Consider the following 24,142-nt stretch of genomic DNA (forward strand, 5'->3'; position numbering starts at 1 on the left):
CAGATCCATGGGATTTGGGAACTACTGATTAAACTAAAAGCAAGGATAGTGAATATTCTCTGCGTTTCCCACTCTCTTGCTTCCCAGATTCCAACCAGAGCGTCATTTCAATACACGAGCTGGCAGAAAATTGCCCATGCTCCCCTGGCTGGTTCGGAGGCAGGGAAGAGGAGGGTGTCAGGAAGGAAAGGGAAGGAAGTGAGGAAAGGCTTGGAAGAGAAGAGGTGGACCCGGGAGATGGCTCTGGTGGGCACGCTGCCAGCGGCAGAAAGTCAGAGGGAAAGAGCAAAACCCAGAAGAAATGTGCGACGAAATTTGCAATTAAGTCATCCCGGTCGTACTCGGGGGAGATGGCATGAACAGGACACCAACTGGCAGTGTCACCCAAGGAATGCTGACTTCAGCGAGGCCGTGGAAAGAACCATCCAAGGAGGGACACCTTGGAGTCCGGGCAGAGTTCAGGGGCCGAGGCTGTCATGTGCTACTTTGCAAAGAAAACAGGAAAAGAAAGCAGTTCAACTACACCTGGGTGGCATGCGGTGTAGATTCACATCAAAGTAAAATAACCAAAGGTGTTTGGTTATTTTCCAAGAAAGATCATCCCTTTAATGCCCTGGGGTAAGTACCTCTCCCGATAGTTACGGAGCACCCATTTGTGCCAGGACCACCACGAGGGGCCACGTGAATAAGCCAGCATGACCACCACCCCGGGGGGCATTCATTCATTCGGGCGGGGAGGTCACGTACGATAAAAGCAAGGGCGCGTGTATGAACTGCGCAGAGGGTTACGAAGGAAAAGCACGGGGTGTTGGGGGGGGATGGAGAAGATGGGGGAGGGAGACTGGGGGCCACCAAAGCCTCTCAAGAAAGAGACAGTGAAGCCGAGGGGGAAGGAGGCTCCTGTCGGCCCGGCTGCGGGAAGAAGCAGGGGTGGGCAGGGAGCAGAGGAAGAGAGGCGCGGAGCCCCGGAAGCTGAGCCGGGAGGTGCCTTTTCTCCGCGGCCACAGGAGGTCACAGAGGGGTTTTGCACCGGGGACGGATGGGACGGCATCTGCATTTTATAAAGGTCCCTTTGGCTGCTAGGAGGAGATGCACGGGATGGAGCAGAGAAAGCTCTTCTAACCGTCCAGGCAAGACCCAGTAGTGCCTTGGAATGGGGGGAGGGTGTAAGGGTCTGGATACAGCAGTGTTCTGGGGGCAGAGCCCCTGAGAGGCGGAGACAGATGGAAGCAGCACGTAGCTACAGAGCCCAGGACGGTGGTGCGGGGCTGCTCGTGTGCGCACACCGCCGCACTGGCCGGGAGGCCGCGGGGAGGGGGCCAGAGCCGGCTGCCGGGGCCCCGCGCCTTCTCCTACTGCATCACCCTGGCAGCTGCAGCCCCCGAGGATCCTGCACGGCCCACTCGCCTGAATTCTGCAAGTGCCAAGAAGTCACCATCATCTCCTTACTCTGAATTTCAGGATCAACTGCAGACGCACCTACAGGGCTGATTCCTGGAGCGGGCTGGGCACCGCATTTGCTGTCCTGACATCTCGTCACCAGAAGAGTCCACCAGGTCCCCGGGAAGAGGGACAAACTCACAGGGTGATGGGCAGGGCATCGGCCGGCAGCGCTGGGGCCGAGGGTCCCTTTGGTGTGGTCAGGCTGGGCCAGGCAGGCCGCTCTCCTAATCGCGAGCCCCCAAACTACAATTAGCTGGTTTTCTAAATATCAAATTCTATTTCATGCCGCATAGATTGCAAAACAGTTATTCCTCTTAAAGCATGTGGAAGGGGTATTTTTTACACGTGAACACGTGTTTTGCATCGTGGCGATTATGGATGGTCAGAGCCTTGAAACTGAATATATTTAATAAAGTAGCTAAAAATTCTCACTTTCAAAAAAGAAAGCCCCCAAACCGCAAGGTGCTTGTTCACACTCAGAGCAGGTGTGCACAGCCGGCGGGTCTGAGAGTCGCACACGTAGCCTGTGAGAGCCGGGCGGCCGGCAGAGGTCAGGCCGGAAGGTCAGGTCCGAGATGCAGCCTCCTGGCCCGTAAAGGCGGGTGGAGAGTCCACAAGCAGAAGAGAAACTGTCCTCCCGTCCTCCTATTTTAAGAGACTGTCAGACTTTGCCTGCCGGCCGGGAGTGCAAAAACCTGGACCAGAGCCGGGAAGGGCCCTGTGCTCCATCCCTCACTGGCTCCCGGCCTGGCCTTTCCTGAGCGGCGAGCCTCACCTGGTGCCTCCATCCTCGTCCTCCTCACCTGGCCAAGCCCGGCTCTGCGCAGCACCGCTCAGCGCTGTGCCCACCCGAGGCGTCCCTCTCCCCCCACCACCTCCAGCCCCCTGGGTCATTCTGACCCCAGGGACCAGCCACAGGCAGAGAAGCGAAGCAGGACTGGGCCTTAGAAAGAGGTCTGTTCTCCCCAAGAAGTCGGACAAAATGGTGAGCAGAATCCTTTTAGAGGACGGCCCCATGGAAAAGTGTCCCCTCTCTGCCCAGGCAACAGAGGAGGGGAGGGAGGGAGAAAGAGAGAGATGGTGACGGAGACAGAGACAGAGACACAGAGAGAGACACAGATAGAGGGCGAGAGAAAGAAATAGAGGGAAAGACAGAAACAGACGGAGATAAAGAAAGAAGGAAAGACGGAGATGGGAGAAAGAGAGACACAGAGAGGAGGAGAGACAGGCACAGAAAACTGGGCGAGAGCCAGAGACACAGGCAGAGCCAGAGACAGAGAAAGAAGGAGAGAGAGACACAAAGACAGAGAGAGGGAGCGTCAGAGAGGGAGAGACAGAGACAGAGGGAGAGACAGAGACATACAGAGATAGAGGGAAAAACAGAGACAGAGAAAGAAGGAGAGAGAGACACAAAGACAGAGAGAGGGAGAGTCAGAGAGGGAGAGACAGAGACAAAGGTAGAGACAGAGACATACAGAGATAGAGGGAAAAACAGACAGAGACACAGGGAGAGACAGCCACACGAGGAATCGTGCAAACGCTCTCAGGGGTGGCCGAGCAGCCATCAGGCTGAGACTTCGAGCCCCAGCCCCGTCATGTCCCGCTGAGCTTCGACGGTAAATGCCTCACCCTCTCTGGGATCATCACGGTAACACCTGCGTGCGGTTCCCGTGAGGATTAGTAAGAGAGACGGGCAGGGTCCCTACAGGGGTACCCGGCACACAGAGGAGGCCTGGCTGGGACCACCTGCCCCGTCGCTCCCTCTCCTGGGAGCAGTGCCGCCCAGCACCCACTCTGAGCTCTGGAAGTGGGGCCAGTGTGCCCGGGAACTGCATTGTTAATTATTCACCTGAATGGACTTAAACTGAAATTTTAACACTGGCGCTTGATTCAGGTATTACAAAGCTTTACAAGTCTACGTGCAACAACCTGGACACGAGAATCTACTTTTTCAGCTGCAAATGGTACGGAGTCTCAACGCAAACCAAGTTATTTCGATACAAGTTTAATCTCCAGACTGAGATGAGTTGGTGGGTAAAATACACGCAGGATTTCAGAGCCTCCAAAAAAAAAGAATGTAAAGATCTCATTAAAAATTGTTTATATTGCACTGAAACCAACGGTCAGTTCTATGGGCAGGTGGGATGGGGAAAAGAATTGTTTATATCGATTACATGTTGAGATGATGCAAGTTTGGAGAGATGAAGCTAAATAAAATATATTATTGATATGAATTTCGTCTGTTTCTTTTTATTTTCTTTCAACGTGGCTATTAGAAAACTGTGACTCCCCTACGTGGCTGGACGCACCCCTGATCCCTAACAAATACCAGCTCTGCACCTGATCCCAGCTCTTCAAGCAGACGGTCCTTACCTGCAGCATTTGGTTCAGGTTCATGGCCGTCACCCCAGCATAATTATCAATAACACCCCTTTCACTCTCAAAGGTACCTGGTTTTTCACAATGAACAATATGGTCACCCTGTGGACAAATCCAGGCAAAAAAAAATGCTGGACTGACTTCCATTTTAGTTCACGCAGAGTTTGCCCAGAGTTTCCTTTGGGCTTAAAATGGAAATCCAACAAACACTGGACAAGCCTGCATCTGTGCTTTTACATTTCAGAGGGACTGGTTGGGGGCTTACACATCACAGTTGTATTTAACATCTAAGAACTCTAAATGTTTGGTTAAAAAGTTAAAAATTGTTTTAAGTAAAAAATAAAAAGAAGAAAGAGAGAAATGATATTTTGCATGATGCTGGCCAGATTTCACAAGGAGAACGTCTTGCTGTACTGAGCTTAATTCCACTGCTTAAACCTAAGAGCTCAGCAGACTGTACAGCTCCCGAGCGGCAGCCAACAACTTCACCCAGCGGTGCACCGTGAATATGATGAACTCTGCGTCCACGCAGCTTTCCTCTGAGCCCAGGGACGGGACTCCACCCCACATGCTTTCTGCTATTCCCCAAAGACGGGCATCGTTACCTGCATCTTACAGATCAAGGAACGAGCACAGGAAGAAGAAACGTGCCCAGGATCACTCAGATTTCGAGGGGGAAAACTTAAGACCCAAGCACAGCTCTGCGCAAACAAAAGTTTGGAGGCTGATGTGTCTCCCACACGCCTTGCTTCTTCCAAACAGTAAACTGTTGATTGACCATCAAAAGTCAAAGATTTAGGGCTTCCCTGGTGGCGCAGTGGTTGAGAGTCTGCCTGCCAATGCAAGGGACACGGGTTCAAGCCCTGGTCTGGGAGGATCCCACATGCCGCGGAGCAACTAGGCCCGTGAGCCACAACTACTGAGCCTGCACGTCTGGAGCCTGTGCTCCGCAATAAGAGAGGCCGCAACAGTGAGAGGCCCGCGCACCGCGATGAAGAGTGGCCCCCGCTTGCCGCAACTAGAGAAAGCCCTTGCACAGAAACGAAGACCCAACACAGACAAAAATAAAATTAATTAATTAATTAATTAATTAAAAAAAAAAAAGAACACTGGCTTCCTGAGGTTGAAGTTATTAAATAAAGTAAAAAAAAAAAAAAAAAGTCAAAGATTTAAAATGAAATAGTCCTAATAAAAGTGTAAATCCATGCTGATGGCAAAGAACAGACACCGGAACATAACACACACGCGATAAATGTTAGCTGTCACCATCATCATTATTCCGAAAGTTATGATTTTCTTTATAGTTGCCTAAAAAACAAACAGAACCTCCCAGCGAGATTAGTTTGGGCCACACTTCGAAAGTCTGTCCTTGAGAGAGAAAATGGATTCACAGTTTCTATTAAACGTCAAATGGATTTTAATTTTGAAGCTATAAAATGTAGCCATAAAATAGCTCAGTTCTTTTCTTCTTAAAAAGAAAAAGAATGGGATTGTTGCAGTAACCAAAAAAAAAAAAAAAAAAAAAAAAAAAAAAATTAATGTTTAGTAGGTTTGGAAAGCTTCACTTAAATTAAGGTTTTCCGGGGCTGAGGTGTATAAAAATAGAGATTATTTTGTTCCTACCACAGCTGAATACTTTTAATCATCATTTTGTTGAAACTCCAAAGTATGATTTTTCTGCATTCGATATGTCTGTCTGTCTGTCTGTATCTATGTATCTATCTATGTATGGATCTATGGATCTATCTATCTATGCATCTATCTACATTAACTTTGTGAGGCTGACACCCTGGCATGGAAGTCCCTTCTTAATAAGTGAAATGGAGCTTTGAATACTTATTTCAATACACACTTGGAATAAACCTTGCAAACACTGGCAACAAACCAGTGGCTGATTCCGTCTGCACTCCTGAGCCCAGATGACCGTAACCAAGGCCACTGACTTATGGAAAACGCATGTCTGCTCTGAAGCGACAGCTCCCACTCCGTGCTAGGTCGAGTCTGATCGTGACTATAAAACAAAGTCACGTGTGACATCCGCGTCGAGCACACTTTCCAAAACGTGTTAAAAAAACGCAGCCTCCCCCCAGATGAAACCCAGAGCATTCTGTTCTTTTTTAACATCCTTTGTAAAAGTAACATTGAAGCGCTGGAAACAGAATAAGCCCACGCCTTAACTGTATGAGTGCTGCGGAACTGCGTCTGATAACTCACAGGAAGCCGGTAACCGGCAGAAATAACTTGGACGTGTCAGAGATAGGACAGTTATTTGCAAATATTGAAAACAATGCCTTACAAGGAACGCGAAATGAAGTCAGGATAGCCAAACTGCTCTCGTTCTAGCACTGGACCCGATACAGCCATTTATAAGTGATGGCTGTTCAGACACTCACTGATAAAATTTAGTGCTCTGAAATTGAGCTATATAATAAATAGACATTGGGTTTGGGGAGATGAAAATAAAATCTCTTTGCCCACGGGGAGACAATATTCTGCGACCTCCAGCTTGGCTGGCGTTGACGTTGAGAGATGCAGGACGTGGTAAAAAGCCATATGCCTTTGTCTGGAGGATCAGCAGGGAACTGCTACACACTCTTCATGTGCTGGTATTGTTTTAGCTTTTAGGGGTCGCTATTCAAAGGAGAGGCATTCGTGTTAGATGTGCCTCTTGTTAGATAATCACTGATAAGCCCCGGGCCTGCCCTTTGCGCTTTCAGTTGTTTCCCAGGTGAGCGGCTGCATCCACACAGCACCTGGTGATGCCCGACTCCCTGCAATCCCGCCCCTCCCCCAGGGAAGCTGGCTTCCATCTTGTTCGTGTGACTGTGATAAGAGGGCAGTGAAACTAGGTGACGCATAATTATACTACGGGGAAGGGGGAGCGATCTGGGATTAAATATCTGCGGTAGGAAAGCTGAAAAACGGAATTTTCAAATATCAGAGTTGACCCGAGCTTTTAAGTATAAATCCCTTTATTTCTGCATATAACATGTGCCTTCATAAAGATGATAGTGAGTAGAACCTAATTTCTAAATCCAAAGACTTGAAGAGCAAAGGATGGGCCTAAGATTCTTTTTTTGCTGCCACCGAACACGAGCCGTAGGCAGCAGCAATGGGCTCTCCTTTTGGTCGTAACGGGGACCCAGAGCCCTGACCGCGTGCCGTGCCCATGGCTCAGCCCTGTATATCAACCCCTTCAGCCCACATCACACCTCTAAGAGCAAGAGTCTTCATTAGCTCTTGTAATTGTACGGCGGACAAGACGGAGCTTGGAGACTCAGGCTACACGCCCTGCACAGGGTCCAAAGGGCTTCAAGTGTAGGCACATCCTTGGAACCTCAGACTTTGTGACCGGCACCCCTTCACACATGTCCTGGGAGGTCCTGGCACACACGTGTGCCCCAGATGACACTGGGTCCACCAGCTGTGCCCACTGTCAGCTGCATTCACCTTTATTTTAATTTCAGATACACATGTATCAGATACACACATGTATAAACACAACTACGCTGCCTCTTCCGTACACTGCTTTGAAGGATTGCAAGGGATCAGCTACATGGCAGTCTTCTGAACACCAGGAGATGTCCTGGAAGTGTTGGATGGTATCTGAAGCGTGCCTGCTTCAGAAACCAGAAGTCTGTTTGGGAGTTCGGGGTTAGCACATGCAAACTATCGGGTTGGCCAAAAAGTAACATCTTACAGAAAAACCTGAACGAACTTTTTGGCCAGCCCAATACTATCTGTAGGACGGATAAACAAACAAGTTCTACTGTATTCAGTATCCTGTGATAAACCATCATGGGAAAGAATATGAAAAAATACGTATAAAATGTATAACTGTCACTGTGCTGTGTAGCAGAAATTAACACAATACTGTAAATTAACTATACTTCAATAAAATAGATGAAAAAAAAAAAAAGAAACCAGAAACCCAAGCATGTAAGAGGGGAAGGGACTGGCTCAAGGTCACGGTGATCATCACCAGCGGCCTCAGAAACAGAACTCAAGTCTCGGGTTTCTTGAAAGTCCCTAGGTTTCTTTTAGGGACACGTCCAGGCAGCTGCCCATGTGACCACAGTGACACTGCCCCACACACTCTTCTACTGATTATAGAGGGAACGCCAAGAGCTAATCACAAAGACGCAGATCACAGACTCTTGATCACCGCACACAAACGAAAGCTACTCAGACCAGGTGAACATGGGGAAGTTGCTCTCCTTTACCTGAGGGTCGGAAAACAGCAATCCTGTAACTTCGTGCTTCACCACTGCCGCGTTCCCAGGGATGTTCCTTGCCAACACAGGGACCTCCAAATCCATCGCCTAAAAGGACGAAAAGAACAAAGGAGAGGTGGGCGATCATGTAAGAGCTTCTGTGGCCAGATGAGCCAGTCTGTGGGAGAATAACGTCTTAGCTTAACTGGACCTCTGGCACCGCACAAAAAGTACCCCAAAAGCTTTGCCGAAAATGATTTCCCAATCCAAACCCCAGATTTTCCAACTACGTACTGAATCTTAATGACTGACTGTATTTGCGAGTCTTGGGAAACTACATATTGTAATGGTCTGTCTGACATCGTTACCGCGATGTCACAAAGAAACCCTCTCTCTCCAAATGTTCAGTGGACACTTCTTCGGCGGCAGCGTGGAGTATAAGACGGGATTAGGCCAGCCCTTCCCAGCTCCATTTCAGCTCTCTACATTGACTCTCCCATGGTGACTTTCACAGGGGCCAACCCAGCTTTCATGTGACCGGTGCCTTTCAGCAGGTGAGAGGGACATCCCTTCACACCTTGGTGTCCAGAGGCAGCCCTGAGGGGATGCTATCCGCAAACCAATATTCTGGCTCTTACTGTACACAAGGATGTTTTAGGCACTCCAATTCGGCAGGCGGTGTCTAATTTCACGTAATAAACAATTTGGTCACAACGGGGTGACATTCGGTTTTCAGAAAGGTAAAGTTCCCCAATCTCAGCCGCTTAGTATATTACCATGGGAAGCTCTGACACCAAGGACTTCACGTGGCACAAACGCCACCAACGCCCAAGTGCCCAGAGCCATGTGTGACACATAGTTAAGAGCTCAGCCAGTGCTTGCGGATCAAATGTTCCAGAAGCATCTGAACGTAAATTAATTATACGTCGATGGTTCACACTGTGATCGTCTTCTTGTCAGCAGCTTTCTTGGTGAGCGCACCTGGTCTTCCGGTTCTGTGTCGCCTGTATCTTCCCAGTACACGTTGGGTTTGAGATCCAGGCCCTGGATGAGGTCAGAGGAGAGAGGACAGCCCTCCTTTCTGCCCCCCCGAGACGATGCTGTTCCCACCATCGGGGAAGGCGGTGGAGCTGGCCGGCTGCTCGGACTGGAGCCCTCCTGCTCGTCCCCCGCTGCACAGCCCCCTCCCCAGCACCGCGACAGCCTCTCCTGGCGGCCTTTCATGGTCACAGAAAGTCTCCGAGTCGTGATATTCCGCTCTTATCGTGCAGGGTAAAAATTGGGACCTTCCACTGTCACTACATTCAGGAAACTACAAACAAGGAAACTCAGCAGCACAGGCAAAAAGTGACCCAAACGGCCGCATCTCAACATTAGGGTCCCAGGTGCTTTATGAACCCACTGGTTGGACCTTGGGTTCTGACATACCGTGGGTGCAGTCTGGTATTTTGGAGAAGGGCACAAGCCAGGACTTGTGAGACCTTGGTCTTGCCCTGGTGGAGGCTTTGCCCTCGACTAACACGGCGGGTCTCAAATTCATTGCTCATCAGTCATTCTGGGGAAACGGAGTCGAAGTTCGACACCCGGTACCGGACCTCTTCCTGGGCTCCAGTTTTATCATTTGGGAACGAGAGGCTAAACTTTCCAGAGTAAATGAAAATTTCAGATGTCATTCTGCACAAATACCACTTAGGTGGTTGATGGCTTAAGCTGACATTGACCATGTAAGTTACAGGGTGGTAATATAGTCACGGTGAGTGAGACGACATGATGTCTGATGGCTCCTCTCCCTGCTCGTCACCCTGTTCAGGTCATTAGCGCATCCAACTGGCATGACCCACTGTGATTCCATTTCCAGGCATCTGTCAAGGGACTGCAGAATCTTCCACATAGATGAGACCTTCCAGGCCGTCTCATCTCACCCCACCGTCTCATTTTAGAGGGGAGGCGCGCTAGAGGCTGATCACACATGTCAGGGCACACGGCTAGCTCTGTTCTCATCGTTCTCTGTCCCAGGTGGGCCCTGGAGCATCTTCCAATCCAAATGGTACATTTATCCACTGATGTCGTTAAGCACCGGTGTATTTTGGAGAAACTGTGGCAGACACAGATTGAGAGGAGATTCGATAAATACAGATATGAAGATGTAAATGTAGATCTATAAAACTGACCATCAGAGAATCTCAGAACCGGCCGATCCTGAGGGAGGACAGAGTTTATATCCCTGTTTCAGCAAAAAAAAAAAGATCCCATCATCCCTCCCGTAGTACAGACTTACTTGTATATCAACCAGTGCACACCAAGCACCCAACACACAAGTAAGGCCGTGGGCCAGTGAGATCACCCATTCCTTGTCCCTCATTCAACAAATAATCATCAACCTGCAAAGGGCAAGACACAGGAGGTTTGGGTGATGAGACCAGTTGATTAAAGGCGAGTCAAAGAGGTGATACCGTATAGTAATTTAGCTTTGCTCAATCCAATGAATATTTATTGATTATTGATGGTACAAAGCTAGACTTTGGGGGAGGGTTCAAGGTTGCAGAGGACATGCTTCTTGCCTTCAAGGAAAACTGCAGTTCAGCAGAAAGGATGAAATTCAATCTGGAAATGTTGCCATTTGCAATGACATGGATGAACTTGGAGGGCATGATGCTAAGTGAAATAAGTCAGAAAGAGAAAGACAAATACTGTGTGATATCACTTACATGTGGAATCCACCCCCCCCCCCCCAAAACAAACAAAAAAGAAGCAGACTCACAGATACAGGGAACAAACTAGTGGTTACCAGTGGGGAGAGGGAAGGGGGAGGGGAAAGATAGGGGGAGGGGGTTAAGAGGTACAAACTACTACATATAAAATAAATAAGCTACTAGGATATATTGTACAGCACAGGGCATATAGCCAATATTTTATAATAACTCTTTATTTATTTATTTATTTATTTTTTTTTTTTGGCTGTGTTAGGTCTTCGTTTCTGTGCGAGGGCTTTCTCTAGTTGTGGCAAGCGGGGGCCACTCTTCATCACGGTGCGCGGGCCTCTCACTATCACGGCCTCTCTTGTTGCGGAGCACAGGCTCCAGGCGCGCAGGCTCAGTAATTGTGGCTCACGGGCCTAGTTGCTCCGCGGCATGTGGGATCTTCCCAGACCAGGGCTCGAACCCGTGTCCCCTGCATTGGCAGGCAGATTCTCAACCACTGCGCCACCAGGGAAGCCCAATAACTCTTAATGTAGTATAACCTTTAAAAATTGTGAATCACTATGGTAAACATCTGAAACTTATAAGGTACATCAACTATTCCTCAAAAAGAAAGAGAGAAATACAATCTGAGTCTTGAAGTTGTGAGTTGGATGGAGGAAGATGATACTTAAATGTACTCTGAAAGCTGTATATTCAGAGAAAACTAATTTCAAAGTCCCCTCTTAAAAATAAATTGTCTTTAAGAAAGGAGACATCTTGATAAACAGCAAGGATTTACCGTATAGCACAGGGAACTATATTCAATATCTTGTAATAACGTATAATAGAAAAGAATCAGAAAAAAAGAATATAGATACATAGATAGACATATGTATAACTGAATCACTTTGCTGTACACCTAAAACTAACAAAATATTGTAAATCATCTATACTCCAATAAAAGAAAAAAGAAAAACAAAGAAAGGAGGCATCTTAAGAATAAGTAAGCACGTGGAAATGCTATTTTCATAGAGCCAAGACATGGCATTAAGGAATCAGATGGTTGATTCACAAGTCACTTTCTTCAGGTGTGAAGTCACCTCTTTAAAAACAAACTGTGTCTGCAAGAAAGGCAAAGTCCCAGAATACAGCAGTGCTGTGAAGCTGGTCCTGATGAGAACCGGGCCTGGCAATGTCTTGGGCAAGACGGTGTTTGGAGATGGGCGAGCTCGCCCTCTGAACCCCTTCTGGTCGTGACAGTGGAGGGAAAGGGGGAGTGGAAGGGGTCGGGCTTGGAGCAGAGAGTCGCTCAAACCTGGAATCTGGGGCCCCATTTTGGGACAAAAAAGAGGAAACATCAGAGCTGAAGGGGCACCTAACAGCCGGTCGAGTTTGCAGTCACTGAATTTCTCTTGCCCCCCGATGAGCTCTTCAACCTTCCAGCAGGGAGGTGGAAGCTTCCTATTTGACCTTTTTAAAAAGCTTTGTCGCTGGTGCACCGTCTTCAGCGGGGCTAACAGAGGTTTCCAGAGACACGGCCCCCAGTCTACACGCAGAAGAGCCTTTGGAAGCACGGCCGCCAGGGCTCCGCATCAGCACAGCCAAGAGGGCTTTTGCAGGGCGCCGTCACGCATACCGATGGTTTTTTAAGCTTCAGAGGGAATTCTGATGCACACCCGAGGTTGAAACCTCTGGGGTCCAGATTTCCTTGCAGAGAGGTCTGCGTGCATTTCAGTGGCCTTAACTGGGCATACGTCCAGCACCACGATCACTGCTTGTCACGTGGGGATGCGGCCGGTCCGAGGGCTCCATTGATGTGCACGCACAATGCGTTCGGATCTGACACCACGGAGTTTAGAGCGTTTCTCGACGGGGACGCCAGTGGCATCTTGGGGACAGACCTTTGACGCAAAGACCGTCCTGCACGTTGAAAACTACTTTGCCTGTCTGCACTCCCTCCCCTCCAAACTAAATGCCAGTAGCAGCCTCCTAGTTGTGACAACTCCAAAAGTCCTCCCGTTTTACAAGTGGGAAGGGCGCAGCTCTGCCCCACACACTTTTGAAATTAGCCAAAATGACACAGGGTCACAGTTATCCTTGAAAAGCCCTGAAATGAATCTTTCATCACTAGGTCCTGGGCCTGGAAGCTAAGAGCCCAAGAATTACCTTCTTACTGCTCTTTGCTTTAGAAGATGCCTTCCTCTCCTCTGGGCAGTGAAAACTTTGACCTGGAGGTTGAGGGGTGGGTGTGTGTGCGCTCCAGGCCAGGGAGGAGAGCCCAGGCAGGAAGAGTGGGATAAGCAAATAACTTTCTGGGACTTCCCCGGCGGTCCAGTGGTCAGGACTCCGCGCTTCCACTGCAGGGGGCCCAGGTTCGATCCCTGGTCGGGAACTAAGATCCCGCATGTCACATGGCCAAAACAAAACAAAAATTAATGATAATAATAATTTTTTGTATTCTTCTAATTCTGTGTAGAGTTCAACTCCATAATAAGCCCAAACTTGAAACAACAGATTCTTTGTAGGGGCGTCTACTCTACTCCCCGGGCACCCAGATAACGCTTGGTTTTTGGAGTTTATCAGCAAAAGAAGTGTGTCATAGCAAATGGATTTTCACATGCTGCCATGACAAAACAAAGCTAATTCTGAAAGGTCAAAGGATCCCTTCCTTCAAAAGTGATACGCACTTGGGGCTTCCCTGGTGGCGCAGTGGTTGAGAATCTGCCTGCCAATGCAGGGGACACGGGTTCGGGCCCTGGTCTGGGAAGATCCCACATGCCGCGGAGCAACTAAGCCCGTGTGCCACAACTACTGAGCCTGCGCGTCTGGAGCCTGTGCTCCGCAACAAGAGAGGCCGCGATAGTGAGAGGCCCGCGCACCGTGATGAAGAGTAGTCCCCGCTTGCCGCAACTAGAGAAAGCCCTCGCACAGAAACGAAGACCCAACACAGCCAAAAAAATAAACAAATAAATAAATAAAGTGAAATTCTTTAAAAAAAAATTAAAAAAAAAAAAAAAGTGATACGCACTTATTCTGTGATTAACCACTTTGGTTCTTTGAATTGATTCTAATGAAATCCACCCTCCAGGACTCCTCTAAAATCAGTTTCATTCAAAACCCTCAGCCCAAAGGTTATTTTGGAATTTTCAAAAGGAACACAGTGTCGACATTTGAAGGCAGACAGAATTGCTAACAGCTGCCTTTCCTTTGAAGTAAATGAAATTTGACAGCAATTCATCTGCAATGAACTGCTGCGTGTGCTGGTTATAAAATCATTCCCAAATTCCACTTTACCTTTTCTTAAGAAGTTGGGGGAGAAAAAAATGTGTATTTACATACAAAGGAGCGATTCAGCAATGGCTTGAGGATGTGGTACTGTAAGAATGTACATGTTTAAAGCTAACAGGGAGAGTACAATGTATCGCTCCAGTGACTCTAGTCGAAAGCTGATTCTAAATCACAACGGAGATTAATGCTAATCATTAGGCTTAGACTGAGGTATTGAGGTATTCAACATCTGGCTGAAGATGAACACGTTACAAATCCAAGCTCTGTGCTTTGAAAGCTTCTGAACACTGGAATTACAGGCGTCAGTATATACTACCCCTGCCCACAATACTTTGTTTTTGGTTTTCTTTGTTTGCTTTTTTAAATGATGCCACATTCACAGAAAATATTAGGCATGCGACATCAGTCATTTCTTAAATTTAGGGAGCATGATTTTTTTTCCTGCTTTAATTATTTACCATGGTCTCTGAAACACTGAAATTCACAAATTGTAACTTTGGATGGTAAATTCAACTAGCATCCAAAGGAATAAATGGATGTTACAAATACTTATGATGAAATAATAGCAGTGCTCTAAGTAGACCCTGAAGTAAGAAACCAGCGTCCTGAGAAAGGGGATGTGAAACACGATTTAAAGACCTGGAGGGCCAATCGCCAAACGTTTCTGTTTCTACAGCAAGTTTTATCATGCGCTAACCAAGAGGACTTACAAGGCATCTATTGTGTGAGAACTAAAGGAGATTCCATGCGAGGGATGGCTTGTGATTTAATGATATGAAGAAAATCCAGCACTGAAAGCTGGTTATGACGGGAGGGACGGAGTCTCCTCTTTGCTAAGATCACTCTTGAAAAGGAACCCAGTGTGCTGTGAACCGACAGCAAAATAAGGGAAAGGAAAATCCTTTTGCATTAGAGGCACGCTGGGGATTACTCAGGTCATCAGCACGAAGCAGTTTAAGATATCCTGGTAAGACACCCCATCACGTAAAACGCTCAGTGAGGAGAAGAGATTGCAAAGGGCTGTGAGGTTGGATTAAGTCCCTCTAACCCAAGAGCTGATACACTCAATCCAGAGGCTGCCAGGATCAAGAGCAGGGGCTTTTTATTTCAGCCTCTCCCTGCAAAACACAGATAACTCCAGCAACAGACTGCAGGGCTGTGCTGGGCTGTGCACACTTAGCCCAAGTAGCGTAAGAGATTTTCAGAGCTGAACACCAGACAGAGAGATGAGGTCCACCCTCATCCCCACCGCCTTGTGCATCTGCAACTACTCTCCTCCGTGTAGGAAGCCCCACCCCCTGCCATGTGCACAAGCCCAACCCTTTCTTTCTGTTTTTCTTTGGCTGCGCCAGTGCCTGCGGGATCTTTGTTCCCCAACCAGGGATCGAACTCGTGCCCCCCGACCAGGGACAGAACTCATGCCCCCTGCAGTGGAAGCACAGAGTCTTAACCACTGGACCGCCAGGGAAATCCAAGCCCAACCCTTTCTTATCCCCTGAATTCTGGGATCATAGGACACACTGAAAAGAGGGAGAAGAAATCAAGACAAAAGGAGGCTCCCTACAAAACACACCTTCACCCCACATCCTGTCCCGACCCTTCATAGCCTCAGCCGCCTTCCCGTTGAAGCTAAGTGGCAAGTCAGAGAGGCGACACTATCCTAGTTTTATTTCAATTTGTAGCTGGCAAGGAAAAATGGCAAGGAGAAAGAAAATAGTATTCTTAAGTCCCAGACAGAACTTAAAAACGACTTTAGAACTCCCGAGGAAATGCCGTTTCACTTTGTTAGCTTTGAGAAGGGCACAACTTTATTGACAAAGGCATCACCTCCATAACTGAGAAAAGGGGTGATGGACAATTTCATATTTCCACTTTCAGTACCCGTTAGATCATTACCTCCAGGACTGCGGCTGACATGCCTTCAGAGACAGAGCTATTCACCACCGCGAAGCAATTCTTCACGACCGCGTGGAGGTCTTCCTGAGCCATCTCCCCGATCAATCGTACCCCAGCGGTCCTGGAACAACATGGAGCAGAGAGACAGCTTACGGCTGGGAATCTTACGGGAGGAGCTGGGAGAAGGGGAGATGACGATTTTGGAGAAATACCCTAGATCCACAGGGAAGCATTACTGCTAAAGGATTCAATACAGAAAACCATACTGGAGTGAGAATCTATTCTATACCCATCCCTGATAAGAGAGAGAGGAAACCTGTTAACACACCCGCTGTCATTCTGAAGCCCTCTGACCAAGGAGACACGTGCTTCTCAGATACTGGACGTCAGAGATACAGCTCTTGCCATTTTTTCCTCTGAATGATTTAGAAAACAAACCTTTCCTAATAATGCAACCTTTCTTCAAATTCTTTTTTTAAAGATACACAGAAAGAGAATCATAGATGTATCATAAACAGAGAGAAATAGTAAAATAGAGAAACTCAACCAATACCCAGGTTCCCAGCACTTTGTCACATAGGTTTTGTCTTGTTTTCTTTTTTTTTTCACCCCAAAATACAGACGTTCTTCCCCATCCCCTACCCCTCTCCACCAGTCTCAGGATTTTGAGGTTATCCTTTCACATAATTGGTTATACTTTTACATACATGCATTCTGTATCTATGAGCAACATAAAGACACCTGATTGCATATGGGGATGAAATCAGTTTTCCAGTCCCCTGGGGTGATGGTGTGGCCAGTGAGAGGAGCTGGAATCCTGGGGGTGTGAGGAAGTTCACATAAAAAGGGGCTGACCCAAATGGGAGGTAACCCTTCTGGCTCTTGTCCTTCCTCATCTCCCCACTTAAAATTCGGAATGTGACACGTGAGTTCTACAGCCACTGTCACCTTAGGGATGGAAGTCACAGGAAGGGACTGCAGGACAGCAAGACAGGAGCTGAAGTCTTACTTGGTCCTGGACCAACGACCTCAGATTTTTTTTATGTGAGCAGTTAAGCCCCAGGGTGTGTAAGCCAGTGTTATTGTGCTACTGGCAGACAAATGCAATTGATAACAAAGACTCTGACAAATTGCCCTCTAAAGGGGTGGCAGCAATTTTCACCCTCACCAGCAGAGGTTTTAAGTCTTTTCAGTTTTGGCCAATGTGATCAGTGACAATTGTAACCTCAAAGTGGGTTTCCTGGGAATTTCCTGACCTAGTGAGGCTGCACGTCTTCACACGTGTGTCCGTGCTGCCGCCCCTTAGGGAACTGCTGATGCTTCCAGGGTATCAGCTTCCTGGCTTGTAAATGGGGAAAATAACAGCGCCTAGGATGGCACAGGATCACCCTGATCGCACAGGCGATTAAAGGAGGAATTATTAGTAAACTGCTGGGAACAGAGCCTGGGACACGGCGAGGGCTGGCAACTGGGATCATTTATCGGTCACTAGGTTTCCTCTCCTGCAAAACACCTACACTTACCTCTTTACTTTGGCTTTTACTTCCCTTGTGAACACTGGATCAACCTGAAAAGAGACAAAGATGAATTTTAGGAAAAGCCAGAAATGAATCTAAGTCTCAAGAGAATTGCAGATTATGGCAACAGAGCCAAACGTAACAATTCAGAAAGGGAAAAAACAAATCAAATAGGAAATAATACCCCTGAGTCCAGCTACTACAAAGTAATAAGGAAAAGAGAAGGACTTGAGAGAAAGTTTAAAGAAATATACATATAGAGTCGTCCCTCAGTATCCACAGGGGGTTGGTGCCAGGACCCCTTCAGATACCAAAATCCACGGATGCTCAAGTCCCTTATATAAGATGGTGTAGTACTTGCATATAACCTACGCACACCCTCCTATATACTTTAAATCCCTCTAGATTACTTATAATACGAATATAATATAAATGCAATGGAATAGTTGCCAATGCACAGCAAATTCAAGTTTTGCTTTTTGGAACTTTCTGGAATTTTTGTCCTGAATATTTTCAATCCATGGTTGGTTGAATCCACAAATGCAGAACCCACAGATACAGGGGGCCAACTGTATTCCTGTTTCCTGTTTGGCCTGTAAGATAAGAGCCTGGTGAAGCCCCAGGTACAAAAGCGCAAGAGCCGTCCACCCAACTCAAGGTCTTGAAACAGAAGTCATTTATCGTCAAGGGAAAATCTGACAACACAACACTTCACTGAAAGGATTGTCGGGTTCATTACAGTGGTGGATTTTGTCATAAAACCTTTGAGGCAGAAGGAGTTGGAACCCTTGGTACCTCTAAGACAAAGGATCTGACCACATTAAAATTTTATTTCTAAGAGGGAGCCTTCCCAGACACACAATTTTAAAGCCAAGGGCACAACCATGAGCTGATACATGGGAAACAAAATGTGGTCTGTCCATACAACGAAATATTATTCAGCCACAAAAAGGAATGAAGGACTGATTAATACGACAACGTGGATGAACCTTGAAAACATGATGCTAAGTGAAAGAAGCCAGACACAGAAGGCCATACATTGTGGCTCTTTTTATGTGAAATGTCCAGAATAGACAATTCCATAGAGAAAGAAAGTAGAGTAGTAGTTGCTAGGGGCTGGGGGGTGGGGAGAATGGGGAATGACTGTCAATGAGTATGGGATTTTTGAGGGGGTGATGAAAATGTTCCAGAATTAGACAGGAGTGATGGTAGCAACACTTTGTGACTATACTAAAAACCACTGGATTATATACTTTAAAATGGCACATTTTATGGCATATGAATCATATTTCAAGTTTTAAAAAGCCAAGTCCAGGTCTTCCCTGGTGGCACAGTGGTTAAGAATCCGCCTGCCAATGCAGGGGACAGGGGTTCGAGCCCTGGTCCGGGAAGATCCCACATGCCACGGAGCAACTAAGCCCGTGCACCACAACTACTGAGCTTGCACTCTAGAACCCGCGAGCCACAACTATTGAGCCCACGAGCCACAACTACTGAAGCCCATGAGCCTAGAATCTATGCTTCACAACAAGAGAAGCCACCGCAATGAGAAGCCCGCACACTGCAATGAAGAGTAGCCCCTGCTCGCCTCAACTAGAGCAAAGCCCGCACATAGCAACGAAGACACAACCCGGCCAAAAATAAAAAATAAATAAATTCATTAAAAAACCAAGTCCAAGTTTTTAATTAGTTACAATCTAATATGCTTGAGTCTGCATTTCACTCCTATTTCACATCTGGAGGAAATGTGTCCTTTGGGACAGGCACCGTGTTTTGTCCTATTGCATCCCTGGTGGTCAATATGTTTGTTGAATTAATGCAAAAATTAATAGCAGTGTTTTCAAGCTGATCCGCTATACCAACATTTTTGACACCATGTGTTTTTAAGCAAACTTGTATGTAGATATCCAGAGGCCAGAGAGAGAGGCGGTACAGGCTGAGAGGGGCTCTGGAGACAGATCGCCCGGGTGAAGTCCCCCCCAAAACCAGCCACTAGCCACACAGCCGTGCACACATTACTGGACGTGTCTGGGCCTTGGGTTCTTCATCTCGTAAAACGAGAAACACGTTCAGCGCTTACAACTGTTTCTGAGACATAGTAACTGCTATACAGGTAGTAGAAGAACACAGTTAAATATCAAAGCCCTTCTAAAAAGAATAAGAATGAAAGCTGCAGATTGCACCACTAATACAAAAATGTGTATACACTTAATCTCAAATGTGTACGTTCCCAGTGACACTGCCACACTTCTCAGCAAGAGAAAGACACCGGAACACCTGAAGGTAAGTATCGTATCCACGGAGGAGCACACCTTATTCCCAACCATCAGAAGCCAAACTATAATACTCTTTGTGCACAATGAGCTCTTCTCAGGTAAATTTACTTACTGAGGTACCAAGACGATCTTAAGGGATACGTTTCCATCTGTCACAGCGTTCCTATAAGCCTAGTTAGGATGGAGCTGCAGAAGATATTTATCACATCTGGTTCATCCAACTGCAAACTCTTCAATGAAACAATCAATAGACTGGTTTTGCCCTGCACCACCCCTCCACTGGTTTTATTAACAATGAAAACAATTTTAAAATAACTGACAAAATATTCTTAAATTTATGCACGTGTAAGACAAAATTCTAAACGTGTCTTCAAAGATAGAGGCAGATGAGGGTGTAAACACATTTTACGAACGCAGTGTCTGCCGGCCTGTCCTGTTACCGCTGATGAGCTTAGAAGTGAAAGCAGATTCAATTTCTATTCTCATTCACACTTCACCAGTAGGTACCAGGAATTACAAACCAAGTCAGTTTAATGAATATGATATCCCTAGAGAGTTTATCATACTAACTGAATAATTTTGTGTTTTCCAGAAACTTCATTTAAGTTCCATTTGGCAAGGAAATGCTGTGTGTGTGTGTGTGTAACCCCAAATCCTTCAAACTACTCATACGCCTGAGATGTATCCCAAGGAACCGGAAATGCAAAGCACACTTACATCCCCGAGATCATGACATCGCTTTGACGGCGAACACAGCAAATCTGGATGCCTAAAGAAATTGAAATTATTCCTAGACTTTTTTTATAGCTTAATTTATTTTAATAACAAACTTGCAGGAACAGTACAGAAGACACAAACCACTAAACACATGTATGAAAAGCAACTCACAAAAGTGTAGTGAATGGATGGAATCTACCATACGATTAAAATGCTGCAAAGACCATTTAGTTGCCATCAGCTGGAAATTTACTTGTTTTAAATATCCTATGATATCGCTTTATATGGAATCTAAAAAAATGATACAAACGAACTTATTTACAAAACAGAAATAGACTCACAGACATAGAAAACAAAACTATGAAACATAGAAAACAAAAGGGAGGAGGGGAGGGATAAATTAGGAGTTTGGTATTAATAGATACACACTACTATATATAAAATAGGTAAACAACAAGGTCCTACTTTATAGCACGGGGAACTATACTCAATATCTTGTAATAATCTATAATGGGAAAGAATCTAAAAAAGAATAGAGATACATGTATGTATATATGTATAACTGAACCACTGTGCTGTACACCTGAAACTAACACAACATTGCAAATCAACTATATTTCAATAAAAATTTTTAAAAACAGAAATTTACTTGCTTTAAGAAAATCCAAACGCTGGCATTATACAGAATATTTTAACAGGTTTATTTATAATTTTTATAAAATTCAACTTCTGAAACTTGTTTGCTGAAACATTATGACCTGAATTACTGTCTCTGCTTTTACATTAAAAATTCACATACAGGGGCTTCCCTGGTGGCGCAGTGGTTGAGAATCTGCCTGCCGATGCAGGGGACATGGGTTCAAGCCCTGGTCTGGGAAGATCCCACATGCCGCGGAGCAACTAGGCAGGTGAGCCACAACTACTGAGCCTGCACGTCTGGAGCCTGTGCTCCGCAACGAGAGAGGCCGCGATAGTGAGAGGCCCGCACACCGCAATGAAGAGTGGCTCCCGCTTGCCACAACTGGAGAAAGCCCTCGCACAGAAATGAAGACCCAACACAGCCATAAATAAATAAATAAATAATAATAAAAAAAAAATTCACATACAAAATGAACATGGAAAAACTGCCAATCCCTGATTCCTGCCCTCTATTTTTCCACTCAACAATCATACACTTAGGTACCTTTTGCATCCATTGGGGGGGAAAAAATCTAACGTTCAGAACTATCAAACAAGAAGAGAATTTTTTTTAAACAATGAAAGGTTTCCCATCTGAGTCGTCTTAAGCATGTTCTCGGTGTAAGCAGCATGCTGGCTGGATGTCCTTTGGCGTAACTATTACACATTGGGCATGGATCGCATACAGGCTGGTGTCTTCCAAAAAGACAACCAGACGGGCCTTACTGGCCTCTCGCAAAGCACAGGTAGCTGCACTCTGAAAGTGCAGATCTGTTTGGAAGTTCTGAGCAATTTCTCGCACCAGACACGGGAAGGAACGCCTGCCAATCAGAAGTTCAGTGGACGTGATAATGTCTTTTTTCCGCAAGCTGCTACAGTCCTGTAACGATGAGTTTCTTCACCTCTCCAGTACAGGGTGCACTCTTTTTATTTTATTTTATTGAAGTATTGTTGATTTACAATGTTGTGTTAATTTCTGCTGTATAGCAAAGTGATCCAGTTTTATATATATATATATATATATATATATATATATATATATATATGTAACCTTCATATTCTTTTCCATGATGGTTTGTCACAAGATACTGAACACAGTTCCCTGTGCTCTACAGTAGGACCTTGTTGTTTATCCATTCTATATGTAATAGTTTGCATCTGCTAATCCCAACCTCCTACTCCATCCCTCCTCCACCCCCCAACTCCCCGCCCCCGCCCACCCCAGCAACCACAAGTCTGTTCTCTGTGTCTGAGTTTATTTCTGTTTTGAAAATAAGTTCATTTGTGTTATACTTTAATTCCACACATAAGGGGTATCATATGATATTTGTCTTTGTCTGACTTACTTCACTTAGTATGATAAGCTCTAGTTGCATCCATGTTGCTGCAAATGGCATTATTTCGTTCTTTTTTATGGCTGCATAATATTCCATTGTATATCTATACCACATCTTCTTTAGCCATTCATCTGTCAATGGACATTTAGGCTGTTTCCATGTCTTGGCTATTGTGAACAGTGCTGCTATGAACATAAGGGTGCATGTACCTTTTTGAATTATAGCTTTTTCCAGATACATGCCCAGGAGTGGGATTGCTAGATCATGTGGTAGCTCTATTTTTAGCTTTTTCAGAAACCTACATACTGTTCTCCATAGTGGCTGCACCAGCTTACATTCTCACCAACTGTGTAGGAGGGTTCCCTTTTCTCCACACCTTCTCCAGCATTACGATTTGTAGACTTTTTGATGATGGCCATTCTGACCAGTGTGAGGTGGTACCTCATTGTAGTTTTGATTTGCATTTCTCTAATAGTTAGCGATGTTGAGCATCTTTTCATGTACCTGTTGGCCATCTGTATGCCTTCTTTGGAGAAATGTCTCTTTAGGTCTTCAGGGAGAACTCTCGCAAGAGGCTTTTGTAGTCAGTTGCTTCCTGGGGGCTTCACCCTCCGTGGACTTGCAGGCAGTCATTTTTGCAGGAACCACTGTACAGAGACCTCCTTACTCAGCCCCCTTGTCCTTAGGCTGGAGCTCTGCAAGCTAGGGTCAACAGTGGGGTTACAGAGGGACACAAGGAGCTACAAACACAATGCTATTGCTAGAAAGATCTTTAAAGAATAAACTCAAAGCCATGCACGATTTATTGCTTACTGCTGTTGTTAACAGTCAGTACTCACTCGCTGCTTACTCTGGGCCTAAGCTACGCCAAGTCCTATGTGTGCATTACTTCTTGCCAACAATCCTGCAATCATCATCCCCACTTTAGGAGAGAGGACAGTGGAACTCAGAGAGCTGGTGTAACTTAGCCAGGATCACACAGCTAGGAAGGTGCTGGGGCAGGAGTCAAACTCAGGCAGTCTGACTCTGGAGATGGCACTCTTACCCAAGTTCCACTGCCCCTCTGGTTTCTACTCAAAGGATTTTTATCATATAGTTTACACAAAGCACATGTGGGTTACGGAACCCCTCCCTACTTACTTATTTATGTAACAGGGAAGAACAAATCTGACTCCATATTGGATCTGTTTCTTTTACTTTAACTTTCCTGTTCTACTGCTTTTGCTACAAGTTAAGAATGTTGCCTGTAGCCTGAAATATACAAGAGCCCATTCTTAAAGCTATAACACTTCTCCATTCATAGAGAGATAAAAAGCTGCAGAACAGAGAATAACATTTGTCTTGTTGGAAGTTTACAGGAACAGCCTGATCTGACTTTCACGGACAGCTGCAAGAACAAAGGATTCCAAGAAGTTTGTGACAACCAACCACACCCCCTCCACTTTTAGTATAAAATAAGCCTGACTTCTAACTCAGATAAGATGGTTCTTTGGGACGCTAGGCCACCATCTTTTCGGTCTGCTGGCTTTCCGAATAAAGTTGCTGTTCCTTGCCCCAGCTACTCGTTTCTTGATTTACTGGCCCGTTGTGCAGCAAGCAGTACAAGCACGGACTCCGTAACCTTTACTCTCCACTTCTCACCTCTCTCCTAATTGCATGTCTTCCTCTCCACCAGGAATGCCACCCTCCATCCCTAAAACCCATTCACCCCCCAAG

The 24,142-nt window shown here is 46.1% G+C and overlaps 1 protein-coding gene across 6 annotated transcripts in view; it reads right to left on the minus strand.

The window, feature by feature from the left end:
* Nucleotides 1–24,142, minus strand: part of GLT1D1 (glycosyltransferase 1 domain containing 1) — a 115,319-nt gene that overhangs the window by 18,368 nt on the left and 72,809 nt on the right. For all 6 annotated transcript variants that reach the window (XM_059893675.1, XM_059893672.1, XM_059893677.1 and 3 more), the window contains 3 exons: nt 17,425–17,468; nt 15,902–16,022; nt 8,046–8,144 (listed from right to left, as the gene is read on the minus strand). In XM_059893675.1, coding sequence (XP_059749658.1) covers nt 8,046–8,144; nt 15,902–16,022; nt 17,425–17,468 — 264 coding nt within the window. The remainder of the gene's footprint in view (nt 1–8,045; nt 8,145–15,901; nt 16,023–17,424; nt 17,469–24,142) is intronic.

The sequence above is a fragment of the Balaenoptera ricei genome, chromosome 14, assembly GCF_028023285.1.
Source record: "Balaenoptera ricei isolate mBalRic1 chromosome 14, mBalRic1.hap2, whole genome shotgun sequence".
In the NCBI taxonomy this organism is placed as follows: Eukaryota; Metazoa; Chordata; class Mammalia; order Artiodactyla; family Balaenopteridae; genus Balaenoptera; species Balaenoptera ricei.